The sequence below is a fragment of the Chelonia mydas genome, chromosome 8, assembly GCF_015237465.2.
Source record: "Chelonia mydas isolate rCheMyd1 chromosome 8, rCheMyd1.pri.v2, whole genome shotgun sequence".
Classification (NCBI taxonomy): Eukaryota; Metazoa; Chordata; order Testudines; family Cheloniidae; genus Chelonia; species Chelonia mydas.
The window spans coordinates 102,538,451-102,557,642 of record NC_057854.1 but is presented as its reverse complement, the minus strand read 5'-3'; the positions used below and the strand labels follow the sequence as shown (position 1 = coordinate 102,557,642).

The following is a 19,192-nucleotide window of genomic DNA, read 5'->3' as shown; positions in this document are numbered from 1 at the left end:
ATTCAGAAACCCCTCAGTCACTGAGCCTGGCACACTGCACAGCTGTGAAGTCTGAGCTAAGCCTTTGCACCTCATGTTCAACTGGCTTCCTGCTTTCTTCTGCTGTACTGTGGGTGTTAGCCTCAGAGCCGGTATCAGCTCAGGTTAATGCTGGAGATCCAGTATTGTAGCAGCATTGCACCACAGAGCCGTCTGCAATACCTAGATGGCTCTTGGCCTTAGCAGCTAGCCCTCTCCTCTCACCGTGGAGTGGGGTGCATTTCCCACCAGTGTCTGAAACAGGGTGCATTTTTTTTCTCAAATGGTTACAACCCTCCTCCTCTAGGGCTCCTCTTGGTCTGGAAACTCTATCCCCTCTGGTTCCCCAGCCGGAGGTCATTGCAAGGAGCTGCATCTTTGCTTGTGTTGATACGCTCTTTGCCTTTCCTGAAGTGCCGTTTTCCTCGAAGGGAGAGGCTGAACCCAGTAGTGGGAGAAGGGCTCTACAATACATTTAGTATTCAACAGAAAGTAGTTGACTGGTCATCATTAGGTTTCAGAGTTAATGTCCAGTGAGATGAGTGGGGCAGCTGTTATGCCGCTGAGCTGTTGCTCCAAACTGATCAGAGGCAGTTTTAAGAAGGGATCACATTACAGACAGAAATGCTGTAGCGTTGCGTGTCGTAGGTGGGTGCAGTCCCAGAGCACTGCCTCAGGGTCTGGAATGGCCCTGCAGGCACTCTGCCTCAGTTTCCCCTTGAATTCTGAGAATAACCCACTTACACACACCTACATCCAGAGTACAATATTCCCCCCGCCTTGGGACTATTTGATTCAGATTAACCAGCTTCTTGCTCCCTTTTAGGGTACGTCTACACTGCAGTGTAAGCCCAGAGTTTGAACTCAGGCTCAAGCCTAACCCACCTTCTGTCTACACACAAATCACTGTAACCCAGGGCTCAGACACAGGGTCCCAGGACCCCATGAGGGCGGGGGTCTGAGTCAGAGTCAAGCTGGGACCCAGGGCTCAAGCCCTGTTGCTTTGCAGTGTAGGTGCAGCCCCACTGGACTCGTGTTCTTGGAGTCCACCAAGAGTATTCCACAGGCTGATTCTCCTTTGGCCTCTGGACAGTCAAGTTTTCACTTACTGCACCACGAACAAAGGGCTAGAGCAGCCACATCTTGGAAGGGTGCAAGGAAGACTGGGACATGGGAAGTGGGACTTGGCCCAATAATGCAGTGTAGATGCTAGAGCCCTGGGTCAACAAACTCTGGATCTGCTGCCTGAAGTTATTGCTAGCCCTGGGCTTACGCTGCAGTGTAGACAGACCCACAGATTCAGGGTTTCACAGCCCTCCTCCTTGGGTCTGTGCAGTTCCGGTCCTGGCCCTTCTTGTCCTGTAGACTCTCCCCTCAAGGCCTGGCTGAGTTCTTCCTCTTGGTCTCAGGAGCTTCTTCCTTGGCTTAGCTTGGAGACTCCTTTTTTGAGTCACCCACTCAGTCAACTAGTCAGTCTCTTGATGCTCTCCAGGTGGGTTTAATAACCCCACCCCTGTTTGTGTTGGCTGGGAGAGAGGGGAGCCTTGCCCTGCCCTCTCTCCAAAGCTCCTGGTGTCAGGCCCTTATGGGAACAGTTGTCTGGGATTGCCCTGTACCTTCCTTCTCCCAGATGCCAAGTGCCCCCAGGACCATCTTCCTCTCTTCCTAAACTACCTCCTCTGGCCTTAATGGCCACCGCGTCCCATTAAAGGGTAAAGGCCGTGCTTTGCTCAGCCAGCTAGGAGCTGGCTGTAACTGTGCACTGGTTAGGAGCAGGATTGAGTTTTTTGCCGTGGGTGGTGCAAAGCCTCTCCTGTCGCTCCGGGCCCAGGGGTCTGCTTCTTGGAGCAGACAGCTCGGAGTTCTGCCCTGGCTGCGCATTGACGTTCCGAGTAGCCTCGGTGTGCACCCCCGGGACAGCTGAACGGATCAGCGGCTCCGGCTACACAAAGCTTTTTTTAATACCTTCAAGTGCCCCCTTACGTGCTGCTTCCCTGTACCATGCCCTCTAAACCACAGCTCCGAGGGCAGGGTCCCACTAACACCATGGAGCCCCTCAAAGACGGTTGCACCTTTAAGCTCCCTGCGGGCCATACACCTCAGTGATCTTGCTGGGGCAGCAAGAAGAGACAAAGCCCAGCCCGTCTCCTCCAGACCCACCCCGCAAGTTCCATATTCCCCAGGGAGGCCTGCAGGCAGAGCTCCTGAGGGGAGGTGAGAACCCCTCCAGCTGTTGTGTGTGTGTGTGTGGGGGGGGGGGTATTGCTGAGAGTCGTCTGCTCCTTCAGCACAGCCAGGTGGCTCTCTCCAGGGATACAGACTCTGTAAGTTCTGTGTCCTGGGTACAGCACAACCCCCAGCAGTGACAGGGGGGCCCTGCCCGACGTGGGCAGGGGGTACACAGGGACAGGTGAAGAGGTTTCTTGTACCCAAGGAGTCTGTTGCACCATGAGACAGCAGAGACCCGCTCCCCCAAGCAATATAAATCTCCAAGAGCTCCCACAGCCCAGCAGCAGCTAAAGGCTGTTAGCGTAGACAAGCCCCTACCTGCACCCCCAACACCTGCTGACTCCCAGGAGCTCGGTCAGCCAAGCCAACACCCTCAGCCCCCGGTGCCAACTTCCCTACAGCTGGCTGAAAAGAAGGGAGAGGAGCTGGTATTTCAAGGGCCCCCAGCTCCTCTCCTTTCCCGGCATGCTTTGCCATGGAAAGCACGAGAGTCAGGCTGTCCCTTTCCCTACTCCGAGAGAGGCTCAGCCAGCCTCAAGTGGCTTAGGCCTTCCTCCAAGATGTAGAGCAGCAGCAGGGCTGCTCCGCACTGTGCCCTGACTCCCTCCCCCCGTCCGGTCTGAGAGCAAAACTGTTTTCTGGCCTCCCCCTCTCCCTGAAACCAGAGCACCCAAATCTAGCACTGGGGAACTCAGCCCCAGGGCCCGGGAGCTCAGCACGCAGCTTCGCTCCTTCCCGTGGGAGGCAGGGCTAGTCCAGCCAGCGGTGGCAATGAGGGCTGGACAGTTGCGCAGCCAGCACCTGAGAGGCGGGAGGTCGTGGGTTAACCCCGCACCCTGCTTTGGTCCAGGCTGGTTCTCTGAAGCTTGGGCTCTAGGGGCACTTTGCTCTTCTGGCCTCCACCTGGGAGACTGCCCTGTCCTTGGAAAGGAAAAGCCAATCCTGCCCCCTCGGCTCCCCCTTCTCCTGCTAGCCGGCTGGGTGAGCGTTTGCACGCATCCCTGAGCAGCTTCCAAACGGGGAACAGGCCTTGTGAGCCTGCTGCAGAGCTGGCCCCCCAGCCCCTCTCCTCTCTCACCCCCTCCTCCTGCCTCCATACAAGTACTACCTGTTTACAGTGCCGTCTCAGAGCCGGTGTGGGTGTGGGTGGAAGTGGGTGGGTGATGGGAAGAGCTATTTATTCCAAGGCTAGATGGTTGAGAGCTGCCTAGCATGGCTTCAGGAGCTTCTGGCCTCTTACTCAGTGCTTATGAGTAGGGCGGGGTAGTGGTAGGCACACACCAGCTTGATTCTTGTCAGGGGGCCCCTGGGCTGTCTTAGATCATCCCACAGCGTGAGCTTAGCGGGTCCATCTGCCAGTCTCTAAGCCCCTACTTACTCCGGTGTATTTTTCACCCCTGTTATTACTAGATCTTTGTCCTCTGCCGTGTATTTCCCTTCAGATATTTATAGGGCTTTCACAATCCCATAAATACCATTTCCTTTAGCCTGTATAAATTTAGCTCCATCAGCCTCTCCCTTCTAAGGCCTCAGCTTGGTGCCTTTTGTTGGACACACACACACTCTCTCTCTCTCTCTCATGCCTTTTTAACACGCAATCTCTCCTTGCTGCGTCACCAGAGTCACTGGCCTCTGTCAAGAGATCCCAACACGATGCTGGCAGCGTTTCTCGGGAGCCAGATTTGTAAGGGAGACATGCTGGGGGTGGGGTCTAAGCTCTTGAAACCAGCCAAAGCTGGACTGATGCAAACTGCAGTGAGCTTTACCCACACTAGGGGTTTGTACTGGTGCCAGGCCGCTGATGGCTGGAATGAGGGCAAGACCTATGTGAATGTAACTTACACCGTCTGGCCACTCACTATGTACGGTGCACCACTTGGGCTCCCCTCTACGGCCGCAATACTGCAAATATGTACGTGCAGTTGGCATCAGTGGTATTATTAGGGTGACCAGATAGAAAGTGTGAAAAATCAGGACGGGGTTGGGGGGTAATAAGTGCCTATATAAGAAAAAGCCCCATATATTGGGACTGTCCCTATAAAATCGGGACATCTGGTCACCCTAGGTATTATACATGTGCTTAAAGTTAAGAGCATGAATAAGTATTTGCAGTATTTTCAGAGTCACTGCTGTCCAGGATATTGTCCCCCGTTCTGTAGGTATGGGGTGCATTCCTTGTTCCTAGCTGTGCAACTTTGCATTTGGCTGTATTAAAACACATTTTGTTTTCACAGAATAGCTTCCTGAGTCATCCAGATTGCTCTGTATGACTGCCCTGTCCTTCTCATCATTTGCCATTCGCCAGTCTTTGTGCTATCTGCATATTTTATCAACAGTGATTTTATATTTACTTCCAAATCATTTATGAAAATATTGAATAGCATCAGGCCGAGCACCGATCCCTGCAGAACCCTGAAACACCCCCATTCAATGATAGTTCCCTAGTGTTTTAAGATCTGTCAGTCAGTTCTCAGACCATTTAACGTGTTTTGATATTGTATAGTGCTAATATTTTAATAAGAGTGACATGATGCTGAATTAAATGCAGTACAAAACATATTTATTACATCTACACGGTTGTCTTTATCAACCAACTGTATAAGCTTGTCAAAACAAATCTGATTTCATTTTGATAAGACCTGTTTTCTATAAAACCATGTTGAATGGCATCAATTATATTCCCATTAGTTATTTATTGAATCCTGCATCAACTTTTCCATTATTTTGCCCAGGATAGATGACAGGCTAACCAACGTATAGTAAACCGGTTCATCCCATTTGCCCTTTTTAAATACAATATTGGCCCAACGTTAGCATTCTTCAAGTATTGGAATTTCCCTGCTATTCCAAGATTTATTAAAATTTAACATTAGTGGGCCAGAAACCTCAGTCAACTCTTTTGGAATTCTTGGATGCAAGGTATCTGGGCCTGCTGATTTTAAAATGTCTATTACTCGTAGATGCTAACATCCTCCCCAGTTACCAAAGGCCTGGAAAGTAGTTAATCATCCTCATATGATCCTCATATTACCATCTCCATCTAGTAGTAATGAACTCTATCATTGTTAAGATTCCTTTTGTTTGTAATATATTTAGACACCTTTTTAATTTTTCACCCTCGTGTCCTTAGCTTCCCGTATCAATATTTTACCCTTCATAACCTCTGATTTGTAATTATTGCTATCTACTTCCCCTTTTTGTCCTTTTATGTTTTTTTTTAAATTTATTTGTACCTTCACCTTCACTTCCCTATTGAACCAGGGTGGGCTTTTTTTTTGTGGTCATCCTCTTTGCTGACACTGGAATTGTGGCTTTTTGGCCTTCAGACACACTCTTCTTACTGAACTCCCAGTTTTGAGGTGAGTGTGGAGAAGTTTCAGAGTCACGTCCATCCTGCACACTCAATGGGAGCGGGAGGTTTAACAGTGGAGCTGATGCGGCTCCATCTGCTCAGGCATCCTGCCTTCAGTAGAGACCAGTGCCTGCTGCTCCAGAGGCAGGCTTGCTGCCTGGACCCCTTCTCTGGTCCCTGGTGTTTGTGCGATGCTGTGTGCAGCATAGGCCAGCTGGGGATTGGTTCCTGCCCTCCCGCCCTAGCCCGCCTACACCCTTGGTCCCCTCTCGTGTGGCATGGACATCGCCCCGTTCAGCATTTCTCTCTCATTCTTTCCTGCACTAGGAGACGGGCACGAGACCCCGACTGACCAGGCGGTGTCCCCAGCTCAGCCCAGCACCGAGCCAGGCTCATTTCCACTCTGTGAGGCTGATGGCTTCAGCCCAGAGGCGACTGCCCCTCCTGTGACTAGCGCCGATAAGGACGGGGCTGCCACCCCCCACCCCAGTTTTAGCAGCCCCCGCGCTGTCGAGCTGGACGAGTCCATCCCGCCCGATCCCAACGCAACCACCACCAAGGGCACCAGGCTGCAGACTTCTGCCCCAGCCGTCTCAGCGGATGCTACGACAGGGCTTCGGAATAAGAACCTGCCGGTGCTCCCCACTGCCAACACCACAAACCAGCCTGGCCAAAACGGAACCGAGCCCTCCAGCCCCACGGGGCCGACTGGCGCCGCGACCGTGGCTCCAACGCCTCCGCCACCAAAGGACGCACTGGGTGAGGCTTCTCGCTACCCTGCTGCTCACCCGTGTGTAGGGGGCACCTTCTCCCACAGCACACCCCGCCTGGGGACTTAGCCTGGCCCCCTGCGGTGCCGAGTGCCTTTCTACTCTCACTGACTTCGCCTGGAGTCGGGGGCACTCAGCACCTCACAGGATTGGGCCCGTGGTGAGTGAAAGGGGGATCCTGGTGCTAGGGCAAGCGGGAAAGGTTTGCAGCAGCTGCTGGTTCCTCTCTCATATGCAGACAGGGAAGCTGCTCCCTGGCTTTTACCACATCAGCCAGCTGTCCTGCGAGGGGGAGCGTTGCTGCTAAAGGCCCTTACATCTTTCCTCAAAAGTACAAATTAACCCTTTCCTTCCGAGGTACATGCACACTCACCCAGGGGCCGAACGCTGCTCTCCTTTAACCCCGCGTCAATCCAGAGCAGGTCTCGTGGCCGCGGTGATGTCACACCGGTATAAGTGAGAGCAGGACCTGGCCCGGCTGGCTTTAAAGCAGTATTACCCAGCTGGTAGCTGAGGCTGGCAGCTTGCCCGAGCAACCCCTAACTTCCGTAGCATGGGATAGATAGAAGCTACCCTCCATCATCAACCCGAACCTGTGAGAAAAATCCCAGCATGCAGTGCGGCTAGGTGGCTCTGAGCAATGCTGGGATCCTTAATGGCGGCAGGGCACAGCTGCCAGCGTAATCTCTCTTCTCTGGCCTGACGACGTTTCCAGAGAGGCTACTGCTGTTGCTTCTCAGCCTCGCATTAAAGGGGAGGGTGGCCAAGGGCGCCCTGGTCTGCCACGCTGCCCTAAAATCCCATTGCCTGGCATGGGGACTCTCACTGACCTGGTTTTCTGGGCTTTGCTGCTGATTAGAGAGGGGCTCTCAGCTCAGAGACCTTCCCCTCGACACGCCCTGGGCTCTGACGGGGCTCTCTGGCTCTGACAGGCTGTGAAATACTTACTGATTTGTCAATTAATCTGTACAGCATTTGTCACTGTGAGCGGCGGGCAGGTGCCCCAGAGGGCAGTGCCCCAGCTGTCCTGGCTCGTGGAGTTTATTCCTGTCGCCCTTTTCAGGGCCATAGCTGTCAGGCATGTCCGCAGGCTAGTGGGGATCCCTGCTCTTCCTTCTGGGGTGTTGTCATGGGGATTCCTCTGCTAGGAGATGAGCACCATTGGGTGGCCATGTGGAGGTGATGGGATGTAGCCACGGGGAGGACGAGACAGGGTTAATGGCCTTTTCAGATATCTCTCAACCTGCTGAAGAAGTAAATTTTCAGGGGTGCTAAAGAATCTTCTCTGATAGGGGAATCGGGCCGCGAGCCTGGAAAGGCTTGAGATGCCCTCCCAAGCCTTGCCCACGTTCCAGGGCTCCAGTTAGTGGCCTTCTGAACAGCTCGACACAGAAGAGCAGGGGGCTCAGGGCCTCTCCGCTGCCTCCCTGAGGATCCCAGGGAGAACCTGGAGCAGAGAGCGCTCTGGGCTCATGTCAGGAGCTGGGCATGTCCCCTAGGTGCCAGCAGGGATGCCTACCGCCCTTTCCAGGCCATGCAGGGTGGGGATGGGCAGACGGAGGATTTTGCCTTGTAGATAACTGCCTCTTTTTCTTATGTGCAGCAACAACGGGCAGCTCCCCACTGGAGCCTTCTGCATTCAGCACCTTGGGGCCCACGACAGGGAACCCTGAACCCGCCGCAGAGAGCCCTGAACCCACGCCACAAACAGCCCAGGAGAACGCCACAGCGGAGAGCACCGCAGGGCCCACTGCTGCTCCTGCTGCCATGACAACAGGGAGCCCACCTGCAGCTACCACCCCCAGCACCACCACGGTGACCCCCAGAGCTTCCTCCACCACCAGGGCAGCCACTCCAGCCGTAATGCAGCCATCAGCCGATCCTGTGCATGAGAAGGCTTCTGTGTTGGATGTGGGAGACGACGATGGTCAAGGTAAACGCTCTCAAGGCTCCCACGTGCGCCGATCTCTGCTCTCCCTAACTGGCTATCGAGAGCGCAGCAAGTGCAGGGGCATGGGAGAGGCGTTTGAGCTGGGGGGGGGGGGGGAGCCCCGTGTGGTGCGGTAGGGCAGAGCCCAGGGAGAGACTGGGATGGCTGCTCCAGCCCTGGGGACCACCCCAGGACCTGACCCTCTCGGTACCGTCTCCTCCTCCTCCCTGCAGACCAGCCCAGCTCCGCAGTTGCCGGCGCGATGGGGGCCGACCCCCTGGTGATCGGTGTCATCTCCCTGTTCGTCGTCATGGTGGGGATCCTGGCCCTGGTCGGCTTCCTGAGATATCGGCAGCGCAATAGCCGGATGGAGTTCCGGCGCCTGCAGGACCTGCCCATGGTGAGCAACCGGCCGTGCCCAGGGCCTTTGTGCCTGGAGCTGCTGGCTGGCTCCCGGCTGCGTGACCAGGCCACAGTGCAGCTCCCCTTCTAGCCCTTGCTAGACAAGCCGCACAGAGGGAATTCGGCTCGTTCCTCTTGCAAAGGAAGAGGCACCTGTGGCTGGGAGGGGAGTGCGGGGTGGGGTCTGGAGAGCCTCCTCCAAGGTTCATTGCCAGGATGATGTCAGGTGACATGGGATTTAGCGACAGGATCCACCTTGCCAGCCCTGTTCCAGAAGACAGACAGACCGAGTGAAGACAGCCCGACATCGTGTGCCACGGTTCCCTCAGGGGTCCAGGTAGATTCAGTATTCTTCCTCACTCCTGCCCTGATGTGTTATGCAGTGTTCCCGGACGGCTGTTAAACAGCTGCTATGTTTCCCCCCCCCAGAGGAGGTTGCATTTCCATGGTGGGTGAAGCGAACACTCTATGTAGCCTTTGAGATACAAAGTTCTTCTTCGAGTAGATGCAACCGTGTATTCCACTTAGGTGTGTGCGCCCCCGGCACACTGGAGCCAGAGAAATTCTCCTAGGAGTGCCCGTAGGGGTCAGGCGCACACTTCATGGCCAAAGCCCCTCCCCTGGCTACATGAGGCAGCGCTGCCCTGACCCCCCCCTCAGTTCCTTCTGGAGTTCCGGCTGGAGTCAGAGCTTAACAGTCTGAACCTCTCAATAAGTTTAGCTTTTCCCTTAGATAGATATATAGATAGATAGTACCCTTTGTGTTAGTTGTATTTGTTTCTTTTCCTCGATGATGCCCTCACCAGGATTTAAACATTGTCCTTCGAGGGAGGCGGGGGGAGTGATCCTCAGACACGGTGCTTGCTCTGTCTTGGCGAGGCCCCCATTAAAGAGCGTTGTGCGATCTGCACATCGTTCAAGGGACAGGCTCAAGGGGCTCGGGACCTTTGCCTGACGCAGCACCTGCTTCGGTCCCGAGGCGCATGCCGGGCTGGGAGTGCCCGCGGACTCCAAGGGCTGCTGCTTCACGTTCCGGAGCAGTTGCCTCCCCGAAGAAGCAGAGGAGCCCTTCCCTGTCGCCTGTGCCAAGGAAAAGGTTGCATACCACCAATCCGGACTGCTCCAGATCTCGGGGTGACTCTTCTGCCTCCCCCAAGAAAAGCATGGACTGGCACGGAGTAGGTACCGGCCTGTGGGATGGCGCGAGTACTTCTAACCCTTCTGAGTAGGGAACTTAGAAACCCTGTACCGTTGACTCCGGTTCTGGCCCCTGGGTGTCCTTTGAGTCCGGCACCAGTGAGGGAGATGCCAGTACCGACTGTTTCCAGGTCAGCGGCATTCCAGGCAGCTACAGACCGCCTTTGCCTTTTGGTCCTGACCTCCCCTTTGGGATTGACACTGCTTCCAGCACCAGCATGCTCAGTGCCGACAGTACCGCTTCCATGGGCAGTGCCGCTTCCTGCCTCGTTCTGGGCAATGGACGAGTCGGTTACTCGCTTCTTCTGGTCTCGCTCCACCCTTATCCCCGGGATCCCGAGGCTCCCCAAGCTCCGAGCTGGCGCTGTCATCCTCCCGCGCTCCATCACTGGACCAGCACTGGGGACCGCTGACAGACCATTATGGGTACCAAGATTGGCGTTCTTCTCCGGCCCGATGTCTACTGGCTACCAATGCCTTATCCGTGCCAGTGGCCTCCATGGAATCCTTGGGACGCTCCTCCTTTGCGGAGGTCCCACTCTGTCTTGCTTGAAGGCGAAATCACTGGCCAGGCCTGCAGTGGTGACTGTCGATCCGCTGCGGGCCCAAGCACCGGTGTAGCCTCCGTAGTCGTCCCATCCAGGTCCATCAGCCCTTTAAACAGGATCCAGCTTTGGTTCAGTTGAGGGCCTTGTCTCCGTCTCCAGACAATGCTGTGCTGCCTGGCTCATCCTTGCCTTCGATACCGGAGGATTTTAAGGTGTGCCAAGACCTTTTGTGGCATGTAGCTGCTTTCCGCAGTATCCAAGTGGAGTTCGTGCAAGAGAACACTCACAAATTGGTGGACATCCAGGGGCAGATGGCTGCAGGGAGACTCATCCTCCCTATCAGCGATACGCTCCTTGAACCGGCTAAGCATGCTGGCTTCGGTATGCCTGTGGCGAAGCAGAATTTGGGCATTGCCACAATGTCCAGTAATCCATAGAGGATTTGGCCTTCGACGGCCAAACACCATTCTTGGACAAAACTGATAAGATGCTGCACTCCCTCAGAGACTCCAGGACTCCCCTGCGGTCTTTGGGGGCCAATCATGCAGAGACATGCCACACCAGCAGCAGACTTTCACTCCTCCAAGGCACTGGGGCTAGCCCAGAAAGGGGCATAGTTCCCACAGGAGGAAGCAGTCAGGCTCAGGGTTCGGCCAGTCCACATGCCGTCTCTGGAACCCTTTGGTCCAGAGCACTCTTCCAGTGGTTGCTCCTCCCTTCTCGTCTGCCCCCTTTGGGGACAGGCTGGCCCACTTTCACAATGCTTGCGGCTCGATTGCTACCAGTAGGTAGGTCCTAAGCACCGTCATGTTGGGTTATGCTATCCAGTTCCTTCCCACCCCTCTTCAGGGACCGTCTCATAAGATCCATTTTCTGCTGGCTTTAGGAGCAGTGGAGGAGGTTCTGCTGGAACACCAGGGTCATGGCTTCTACTCCCAGTATTTGCTGATACCCAAATCCATGAGAGGAGTAAGACCCATCCTCGACCTTCACAGCCTCAAGAAATATCTGGTACACGAGGTTCTGAATGGTCCCTATTGACTACTCTCCCTGTATGGTCTCAGAATGACTGGTTTGCTGCTCTTGACCTTCAAGACACCTACTTAAATGTGGCAATTTTGCCAAGCCACATTAAGTTCCATTGGTTTATTGTGATGAAACACCACTTTCAGTGCACAGTGCTTCCATTCAGCCTCTCTTCTGTCCCCCCGGTTGTCACCAAATGCATGGTGGTTGTTACAGCATCTCTCAGGAAGAAGGGAATTCACATCTTCCTGTATCTGGACGGCTGGTTATGGAGGGGAAGTTCTTGTTCACGTTGGCATCATAGTGCGCTTCCTCCATCAGCTGGGTCTCATTCTAAACACTGGAAAGTCAACCTTGGCTCCCACTCAGAAATTCGAGGTCACTGGGGTCCTGTTAAATTCCACGATGTCGAGAATGTTTCTTCCAACCGACCATTTTCAGGCAATTTGCCATCTTTGCCTTAGTCTGCAGACTCAGCCTCCCACAATAGTTCAAACGTGTCTGAGGCTGTAGGGCCACCTGTCTGCTTGCACGCAGGTGGTCCAGTTTGCAAGGTTACTGTCCTGCTCTTCGCCTTCTAGATAGATTGTTTTGTCTTCCTCCACTGGTCCTGGACTCCTTGCAGTCGTGGATGTGTCCAGAGAACATTTGCCAAGGCGTTTCCTTTGTCTGGCTCTTGCCAGCTAGGTTGATTGTTACTGACACGTCCCTGATGGGTTGGGTTGGTGCACCTGGGAGCGCTGAAAGTACAGAGACTGTGGTTGGAGCGGGAGACCTCGCTCCATATCAATGTGCTGGAGTTTCGGGCCATCTACAATGCATGCTATGCCTATCAAGAGATTCCCAAAGTTCCCACAACGATCTATTATGCGAACAAACAAGGGGGAGCAAACTCCAGGTTGGTTTGCCTAGAGGTCACCAGCTGTGGCAGTTCTGTGCTAAGGAGAATGATCCAATAGCTGTTCAGAATCATCTCATGGACTGTCTCAGCGGGTATTTTTCCCTGAATCACAAGTGGTCCTCGAAGACAAGTGTTCTCTGGGTCATCTTCACAGCTTGGGGCATCCCGACAATCAACCTGATCACTACAAGGGACAACAGGAAATGTCATCTGTTGTGCTCTCGAGGGGGGCCTTGGGGGACAGGTTCCCTGTCTGACGCTTTCCATCTAGTTGGCAGCTGCCTGTCCTGTATGCCTTTCCCACGATCTTGATCATCCCTGAGGTCATCCTCAAGGCCAGTCAGGCCAAGCTTATTCTCATTGCCGTGGCCTGGCCAAGACTGCTGGTTCTCCGACCTTCCTGCATTGTCTATTCAGCCTCCCATACTGCTTCCTCCCCATCCCAACTTACTTAGAACCAAGGCCACGCCTTGCATCCAGTGCTCAGCTCCCTGGATCTCCCAGTGTGGGAGGAAAGAGCAGCATTCGGCAGCTGTCCAAGTCCTCCGTAACAGTAGAAGACCCTCCACCAGGGTGGCCTATTCAGTTAAATGGAAGCGATTTTTGGTGTGGTCATTAGCCCGCAGAATCCAACCATCACAGGTCTCTATCGGGAACATTTTAAAGCACCTGCTGCATCTTCAGTCACTCCAGCTTGTGTTTAGTTAATTGAAAGCACATCTGGCAGCAGGATCAGCATTTCATCACCCCATTCAGGGAAGATCTGTCTTCTTCCGTGCCATGGTAGCAAGATTCTTTAAAATTGCTCCTTCATCTACATCCCCCGGTCTGAGAGCCGGTTCCTCTGTGGGACTTTAACTTAGTCCTAGCGGCCTTACTGGGACCTCCATCTGAGCCCCTAGCATCTTGTCCCACCTTTGGGTCAGAAAACTGCATTCCTGGTAGCAAGGACCTCCACAAGGAGAGCATGAGCGTTGCAGGCTCTCCTTATACACAAGTCTCCAAAGACAACGTGACGTTACGACCACATCCAAAATTTCTGTCTAAAGAGGCTTCTCAGTTTCATTGGAACCAGGCAGTACCTGTGTTCCTTCCTAAGCTGCATTCGTCTCCAGAGCAGCAATGTCTCCATGCTGTAGATGTCAGGTGATGTCTAGTCTTCTGTCTGGACTGGACTAAACCGTTTCGTGCTTCGTCTGCCTGTTTGTGTTATATGCAGATCACATGAAGGGTCAAGTGATCTCTTCACAGACGATCTCCAAATGGATAACACTCTGCATCAAGACAGCCTATGAAATAGCCGTTGAGGGGGCAGAGCTGAGGCTATCAGTAGGTGTGAGCTCACTCTACTCGGGTGCAAGCAATGCCCATAGCCTTCCTCAGTGACATTTCCATATTGGACGTTGGCAGGGCTGCTACATGGTCGTCGATACGTATGTTCACAAACCATTACGCCGTAATTGCATCTTCCAGGGTGGATGCAGGCTTTGGTAGACTCTGAGCCCTACCTCCTGGGGATGTGGGGGGAGGTACTGCTTGTGAGTCTCCTAAGTGGAATACACATCCGTATCCACTCGAAGACGACAAAACGGTTACTTACTGTCACTGTGGTTCTTTGAGATGTGATGCAGGCGTGTATTCCACAACCCACCCTCCATCCCCTCTGCACTGGACTCTCGGGTCCTGGCATTCAGTGCGAAAGAACTGAGGGAGAGTAGCCAGGGGAGGGGCTATGGCCACAAGGTGTGAGCGTCGCCCCCTTGGGTACTGCTAGGCAAATTTCTCCAGCTCTGGTGTGCTGGGCATGCAAACACCTAAGTGGAACACGTGGCTGCATCTCATTTCGAAGAACCACAGTTACAGTAAGTAACTGTTTCATACCAGTCATCCAGCCTAGTGACGCCACAGAGGAACAGCGATATGTTCACCATCCTAGGACCTCGCGGCTTGGGCTGGGAACGATGTGGTGTTTGCCTTGCATCCTTCCGCAGAGACCACCCCTCTGTTTGATGAATCCTGCTGGGGGGGGACCTCCCTGGCTGGACTGCTGGTGGCCTTGAGGGGGTGGGATGAGGGAAAGGGAGTCTGGTCCCAGAACAACCCCAGATCTAGACCAGTCCCCCCTTCATGCCATGACGTGACAGATACTAATGTGTGTCTTTCTCCTTCGCTCGTAGGACGACATGATGGAGGATACGCCCCTCTCCCTCTACAGCTACTAGGCAGCAAGAAGAGGACCCTCCATCCAGGTTTGGGGGAGCGCTGGAGTTCCCTGAGCAGTAGGCCCCTGAGGATCTGGTCCAGAAAGATCCCCTGAGGATGGAGGGAAGGTGGCTCTGATTTTGCACTTGACTGAAACACTCATTGCAGATGGGTGGGTTGGTTTTAAAAACTTTTGTAAAAGTTTGGTTTTAGGGTTTAATCTGAGAGCTGGAGCCAGTTAGAGCCCAGCACTGACCCTTCCCTCTGCTCTCCGTACGCCGAGTGTCCTGACCCTCCTCAAAATGCTGAGGAGACGAGAGAGGGGCTTTTCACCTTGCATTTTACCCTGGCGGCTGAGCTGATGTTTAGCCGACAATCTCTGGAGAGGACTCGCTTGGAAGTCTCAGAAGCTATTGCTCTCAAAGTGCGTCTTGTGTCAGGAGATGCGGTGTCGGTCCTCACAAGGCAAGCAAAGGAGAATGTTACTTCCCACTGGGAGACGAGGGTGGGGAGCAGACTGGCTCCCTCTTGCTTTGTGGTTTTTTTGCACATGTTGTTCCTATTTCAGCTTCAGCAGTGGGATCCACTCCTGAATTCCCAGAGAATCTAGCAGGACTGTGGTAAACTGCACTCCCCTCCTTGCCGCCCAGAAAAACAGCCCCGTGGCTGCGAGAGGAGAACGTGCTGCTAGGGGCGGGGTAGGCTGGAGGCTTTTCATCACGCTGCACAGGGAGGGAACAAACGTAACTGGGGCTTGTGTAGCCTTGTCTTGGGTGGGACTCTCCTGTCTGTCTCAAAAGAAAACAAAATCCCTTGTTCTCTCCCTCGAGGCAGCTGCACAAGCCTAACCCATTCCCCGCAGGCAGGCTGGCCTGTGGTCGCCTCAGCGTGGGAAGGGAACATGCAGGCCCTTCTCCTGCGTATCAGAGAGTCACTTGTTGCACTTAATACCTGCTCTGAGCTCTGGCGGCCGGAAGCTGCCCTGCCCAGCCTGCACCGTGACTTCCCTCCCCACTAGCGCGAGCTGGGAGCTCCTTAGTTCACCATCGAAATAGCCTTGCCCCTTGGCAAGGGCCTTGCCAAGGCTGCTTGGTGGCTCTCAAGGGCACTTTATGCTCCACGCCCCCGAACCAGCCTTTGCCATTGTTTTGTGCCTTGTCCCCCCTCCTCGGAACTCTCATTCATATAAACGAAGGCCGGTGTGTTGGGTTTGGAGGTCAAGAAATGCTGCTTCCCTGCTTCTCAAGTCCCTTGAACAATCCCAGCGGCTGCTAGCTCTGCCCCTGCGTCTCCTGGGCGCCTTTGCAGCTGCATAATAAGCAAACAAACAGGAGCGGGTCTGGAGACAGCCAGCTGCCTCTGGGCACCCTAGGGACAGACGTTAGTGTGTGGGGCAGGATGTGTCTCCTCCATGGGTGCAGCTGAAGAGAGGCTGTGTGGTTGTTTTTTTTCTGTTCTGTGTTACCACCTGTCCCCATTCTCCAACACACACACACACTCACTCACTGGGGTTTCTGGGTCTTCTCTCTTCCCATACAGTGGCTCCTGCTTATTTCTACTTCCTATCTTGTTACGCCTTCTGAAGGCTCCTCTGGGGTCCCGCTCAGCTGGACCTGGGGGCAGCGGTTGGAGAGGTCTCGCTGTTGAGAGTGATGCTGGGAGAGATGGTATAAAACAAAAGCCTTGTTTTTCTCAGGTCTCAGCCTGTTGTCTTGGTTCGAAGGCAGCCAGCGCTTGTGCTCCCTCAGGCCAGCAAAGTCTGGGGGAGTTGTGGGCAGCCTGTGTCTCTTCCGGCAAGGCCCCTGCCCCATGAAGTTGTACCATTTTCACAGCCATGCTAATGCCCACATTAGCTTTCGGGAGGGCCTAGTCTCCCACCAGCAGGACATATATAAGTCCTAGTGTTGGCTTTAATGGAGATTATTTGGGCCATGCAGCCGGAGAACTGGTAGTCTGGAACCAGGGCAGACGAGCTGGAGAAGGTGACTTCCCCACTCCCTGCATTGCTCTGTGGCTTTGGGAGTAGCTGATGAAGAGATCGTGCAGTAGTTAGGGTTTTCCTGTTGGCTGTAAACTTGGGTCTGTTACCTGTGATGAGAGACACCCAAAAGGAAATGCAGGAGGGAATGTATTTGATTTTTTTCCCCCCCTCTCGTTGTGTGAAAATTAGAGGGCAGTTTCCACAGGCGTCAAACTGCCAAGTCGGAACACTTCTGCGCACAGAAATTTCACTGACGCTGCAGCCTTGTTTCCCTGGCGGGCGGGGGGCAGGGTGCGGCCAATGTTTAGCACCAACAGAGGCATGGACAGCGCTGATGGAAATAGCGGGACTTCCTCCTGGCTGGAACTGGCGCATGGGTGTCAATGGAGCCGTTGCGGTCGGAACGAGCCGCTCTGCACGCAGCTTGAAGGGAGAGGACTGGCTGCCCCAGGCACGCCTGCATCTCTGCCCCCCAGTGGCTGGGGGAACAGAACTTGCCAAACACCAAAGTGCAACTTCCTTTGTAAAATATGTTAATAGAGGGTTTTTCTGCAATAAAGTTACAAATGCTGAAGGCCTCATGTCTGGTGATTGCACGTCGCTCCAGCAACTGCTCTGAGTCGATCGTCTGCTGCACAGCAAACCCTGGGATGGTTAAATGACTTCTCGTCAGGGCAAGAAGAATTGCAGATGGCAACATAACCAATGATAAGCAAAGCTAAGGAAAGTCTCTGACTGCTCTGGTCCCGGGGCGGGGGAGGGCAGTTAGGGAGACTGTAATAAGCACAAAAGGCAGCTAAAAGTGAGTGGAAGTGGGCACCTAACAGCCCCTTGTGCCTTTGAAACTTATCCCTTCGGTATTTTAAAGCAAGGAGGGGAAAAGAGCAGACAGGCATCCAACATTCTAACAGGTTTCAGAGTAGCAGCCATGTTAGTCTGTATTCGCAAAAAGAAAAGGAGGACTTGTGGCACCTTAGAGACTAACCAATTTATTTGAGCATCAGCTTTTGTGAGCTACAGCTCACTTCATCGGATGCATTCAGTGGAAAATACAGTGGGGAGATTTATATACATAGAGAACATGAAACAATGGGTGTTACCATGCACACTGTAACCAGAATGATCACTTAAGGTGAGCTATTACCAGCAGGAGAGCGGGGGTGGGGGGTTAGGAACCTTTTGTAGTGATAATCAAGGTGAGCCATTTCCAGCAGTTGACAAGAACGTCTGAGGAACAGTGGGGGCTGGAGGGGGGGGGGGAATAAACATGGGGAAATAGTTTTACTTTGTGTAATGACACATCCATTCCCAGTCTCTATTCAAGCCTAAGTTAATTGTTTCCAGTTTGCAAATTAATTCCAGTTCAGCAGTCTCTCGTTGGAGTCTGTTTTTGAAGTCTTTTTGTTGTAATATTGCGACCTTTAGGTCTGTAAACGAGTGACCAGAGAGATTGAAGTGTTCTCCAGCTGGTTTTTGAATGTTATAATTCTTGACATCTGATTGGTGTCCATTTATTCTTTTACGTAGAGACTGTCCAGTTTGACCAATGTACATGGCAGAGGGGCATTGCTGGCACATGATGACATATATCACATTGATAGATGTGCAGGTGAATGAGCCTCTGATAGTGTGGCTGATGTGATAAGGCCCTATGACGATGTCCCCTGAACAGATATGTGGCACAGTTGGCAACGGGCTTTGCTGCAAGGATAGATTCCTGGGTTAGTGGTTCTGTTGTGTGATGTGTGGTTGCTGGTGAGTATTTGCTTCAGGTTGGGGGGCTGTCTGTAGGCAAGGACTGGCCTGTCTCCCAAGATATGTGAGAGTGATGGGTCGTCCTTCAGGATAGGTTGTAGATCCTTGATGATGTGCTGGAGAGGTTTTAGTTGGGGGCTGAAGGTGACGGCTAGTGGCGTTCTGTTGTTTTCTTTGTTAGGCCTGTCCTGGAGTAGGTGACTTCTGGGTACTCTTGTGGCTCTGTCAATCTGTTTCTTCATTTCAGCAGGTGGGCATTGTAGTTGTAAGAATGCTTGATAGAGATCTTGTAGGTGTTTGTCTCTGTCTGAGGGGTTGGAGCAAATGCGGCTGTATCGTAAAGCTTGGCTGTAGACAATGGATTGTGTGGTGTGGTCTGGGTAAAAGCTGGATGGTGGGATCAACCATCAACCTCAGCCTGGATCAATCCACACAAGAGATCCACTTCCTGGACACGACGGTGCTAATAAGCGATGGTCACATAAACACCACCCTATACCGGAAACCTACTGACCGCTATTCCTACCTACATGCCTCCAGCTTTCCTCCAGACCACACCACACAAGCATTCTTACAACTACACTACCCACCTGCTGAAATGAAGAAACAGATTGACAGAACCAGAAGAGTACCCAGAAGTCATCTACTACAGGACAGGCCTGGATACAATTGACTTAGGCTTGAATAGAGACTGGGAGTGGATGGGTCATTATACAGAGTAAAACTATTTCCCCATGTTTATTCCCCCCCCTCCACCCCCCACTGTTCCTCAGACGTTCTTGTCAACTGCTGGAAATGGCCCACCTTGATTATCACTACAAAAGGTCACACACACAGACAAAGACACCCCCGCTCTCCTGCTGGTAATAGCTCACCTTAAG

At 53.3% G+C, this 19,192-nt stretch overlaps 1 protein-coding gene across 1 annotated transcript in view; it reads left to right on the top strand.

The window, feature by feature from the left end:
* LOC114019925 (mucin-2) overlaps nucleotides 1-17,127 on the top strand; it is a 32,921-nt gene extending 15,794 nt beyond the window's left edge. The window contains exons 2-5 of the mRNA XM_037907223.2: nucleotides 5,927-6,358; nucleotides 7,973-8,302; nucleotides 8,533-8,699; nucleotides 14,551-17,127. Coding sequence (XP_037763151.1) covers nucleotides 5,927-6,358; nucleotides 7,973-8,302; nucleotides 8,533-8,699; nucleotides 14,551-14,595 — 974 coding nt within the window. The 3' untranslated portion in view covers nucleotides 14,596-17,127. The remainder of the gene's footprint in view (nucleotides 1-5,926; nucleotides 6,359-7,972; nucleotides 8,303-8,532; nucleotides 8,700-14,550) is intronic.
* Nucleotides 17,128-19,192: the final 2,065 nt, after the last annotated feature.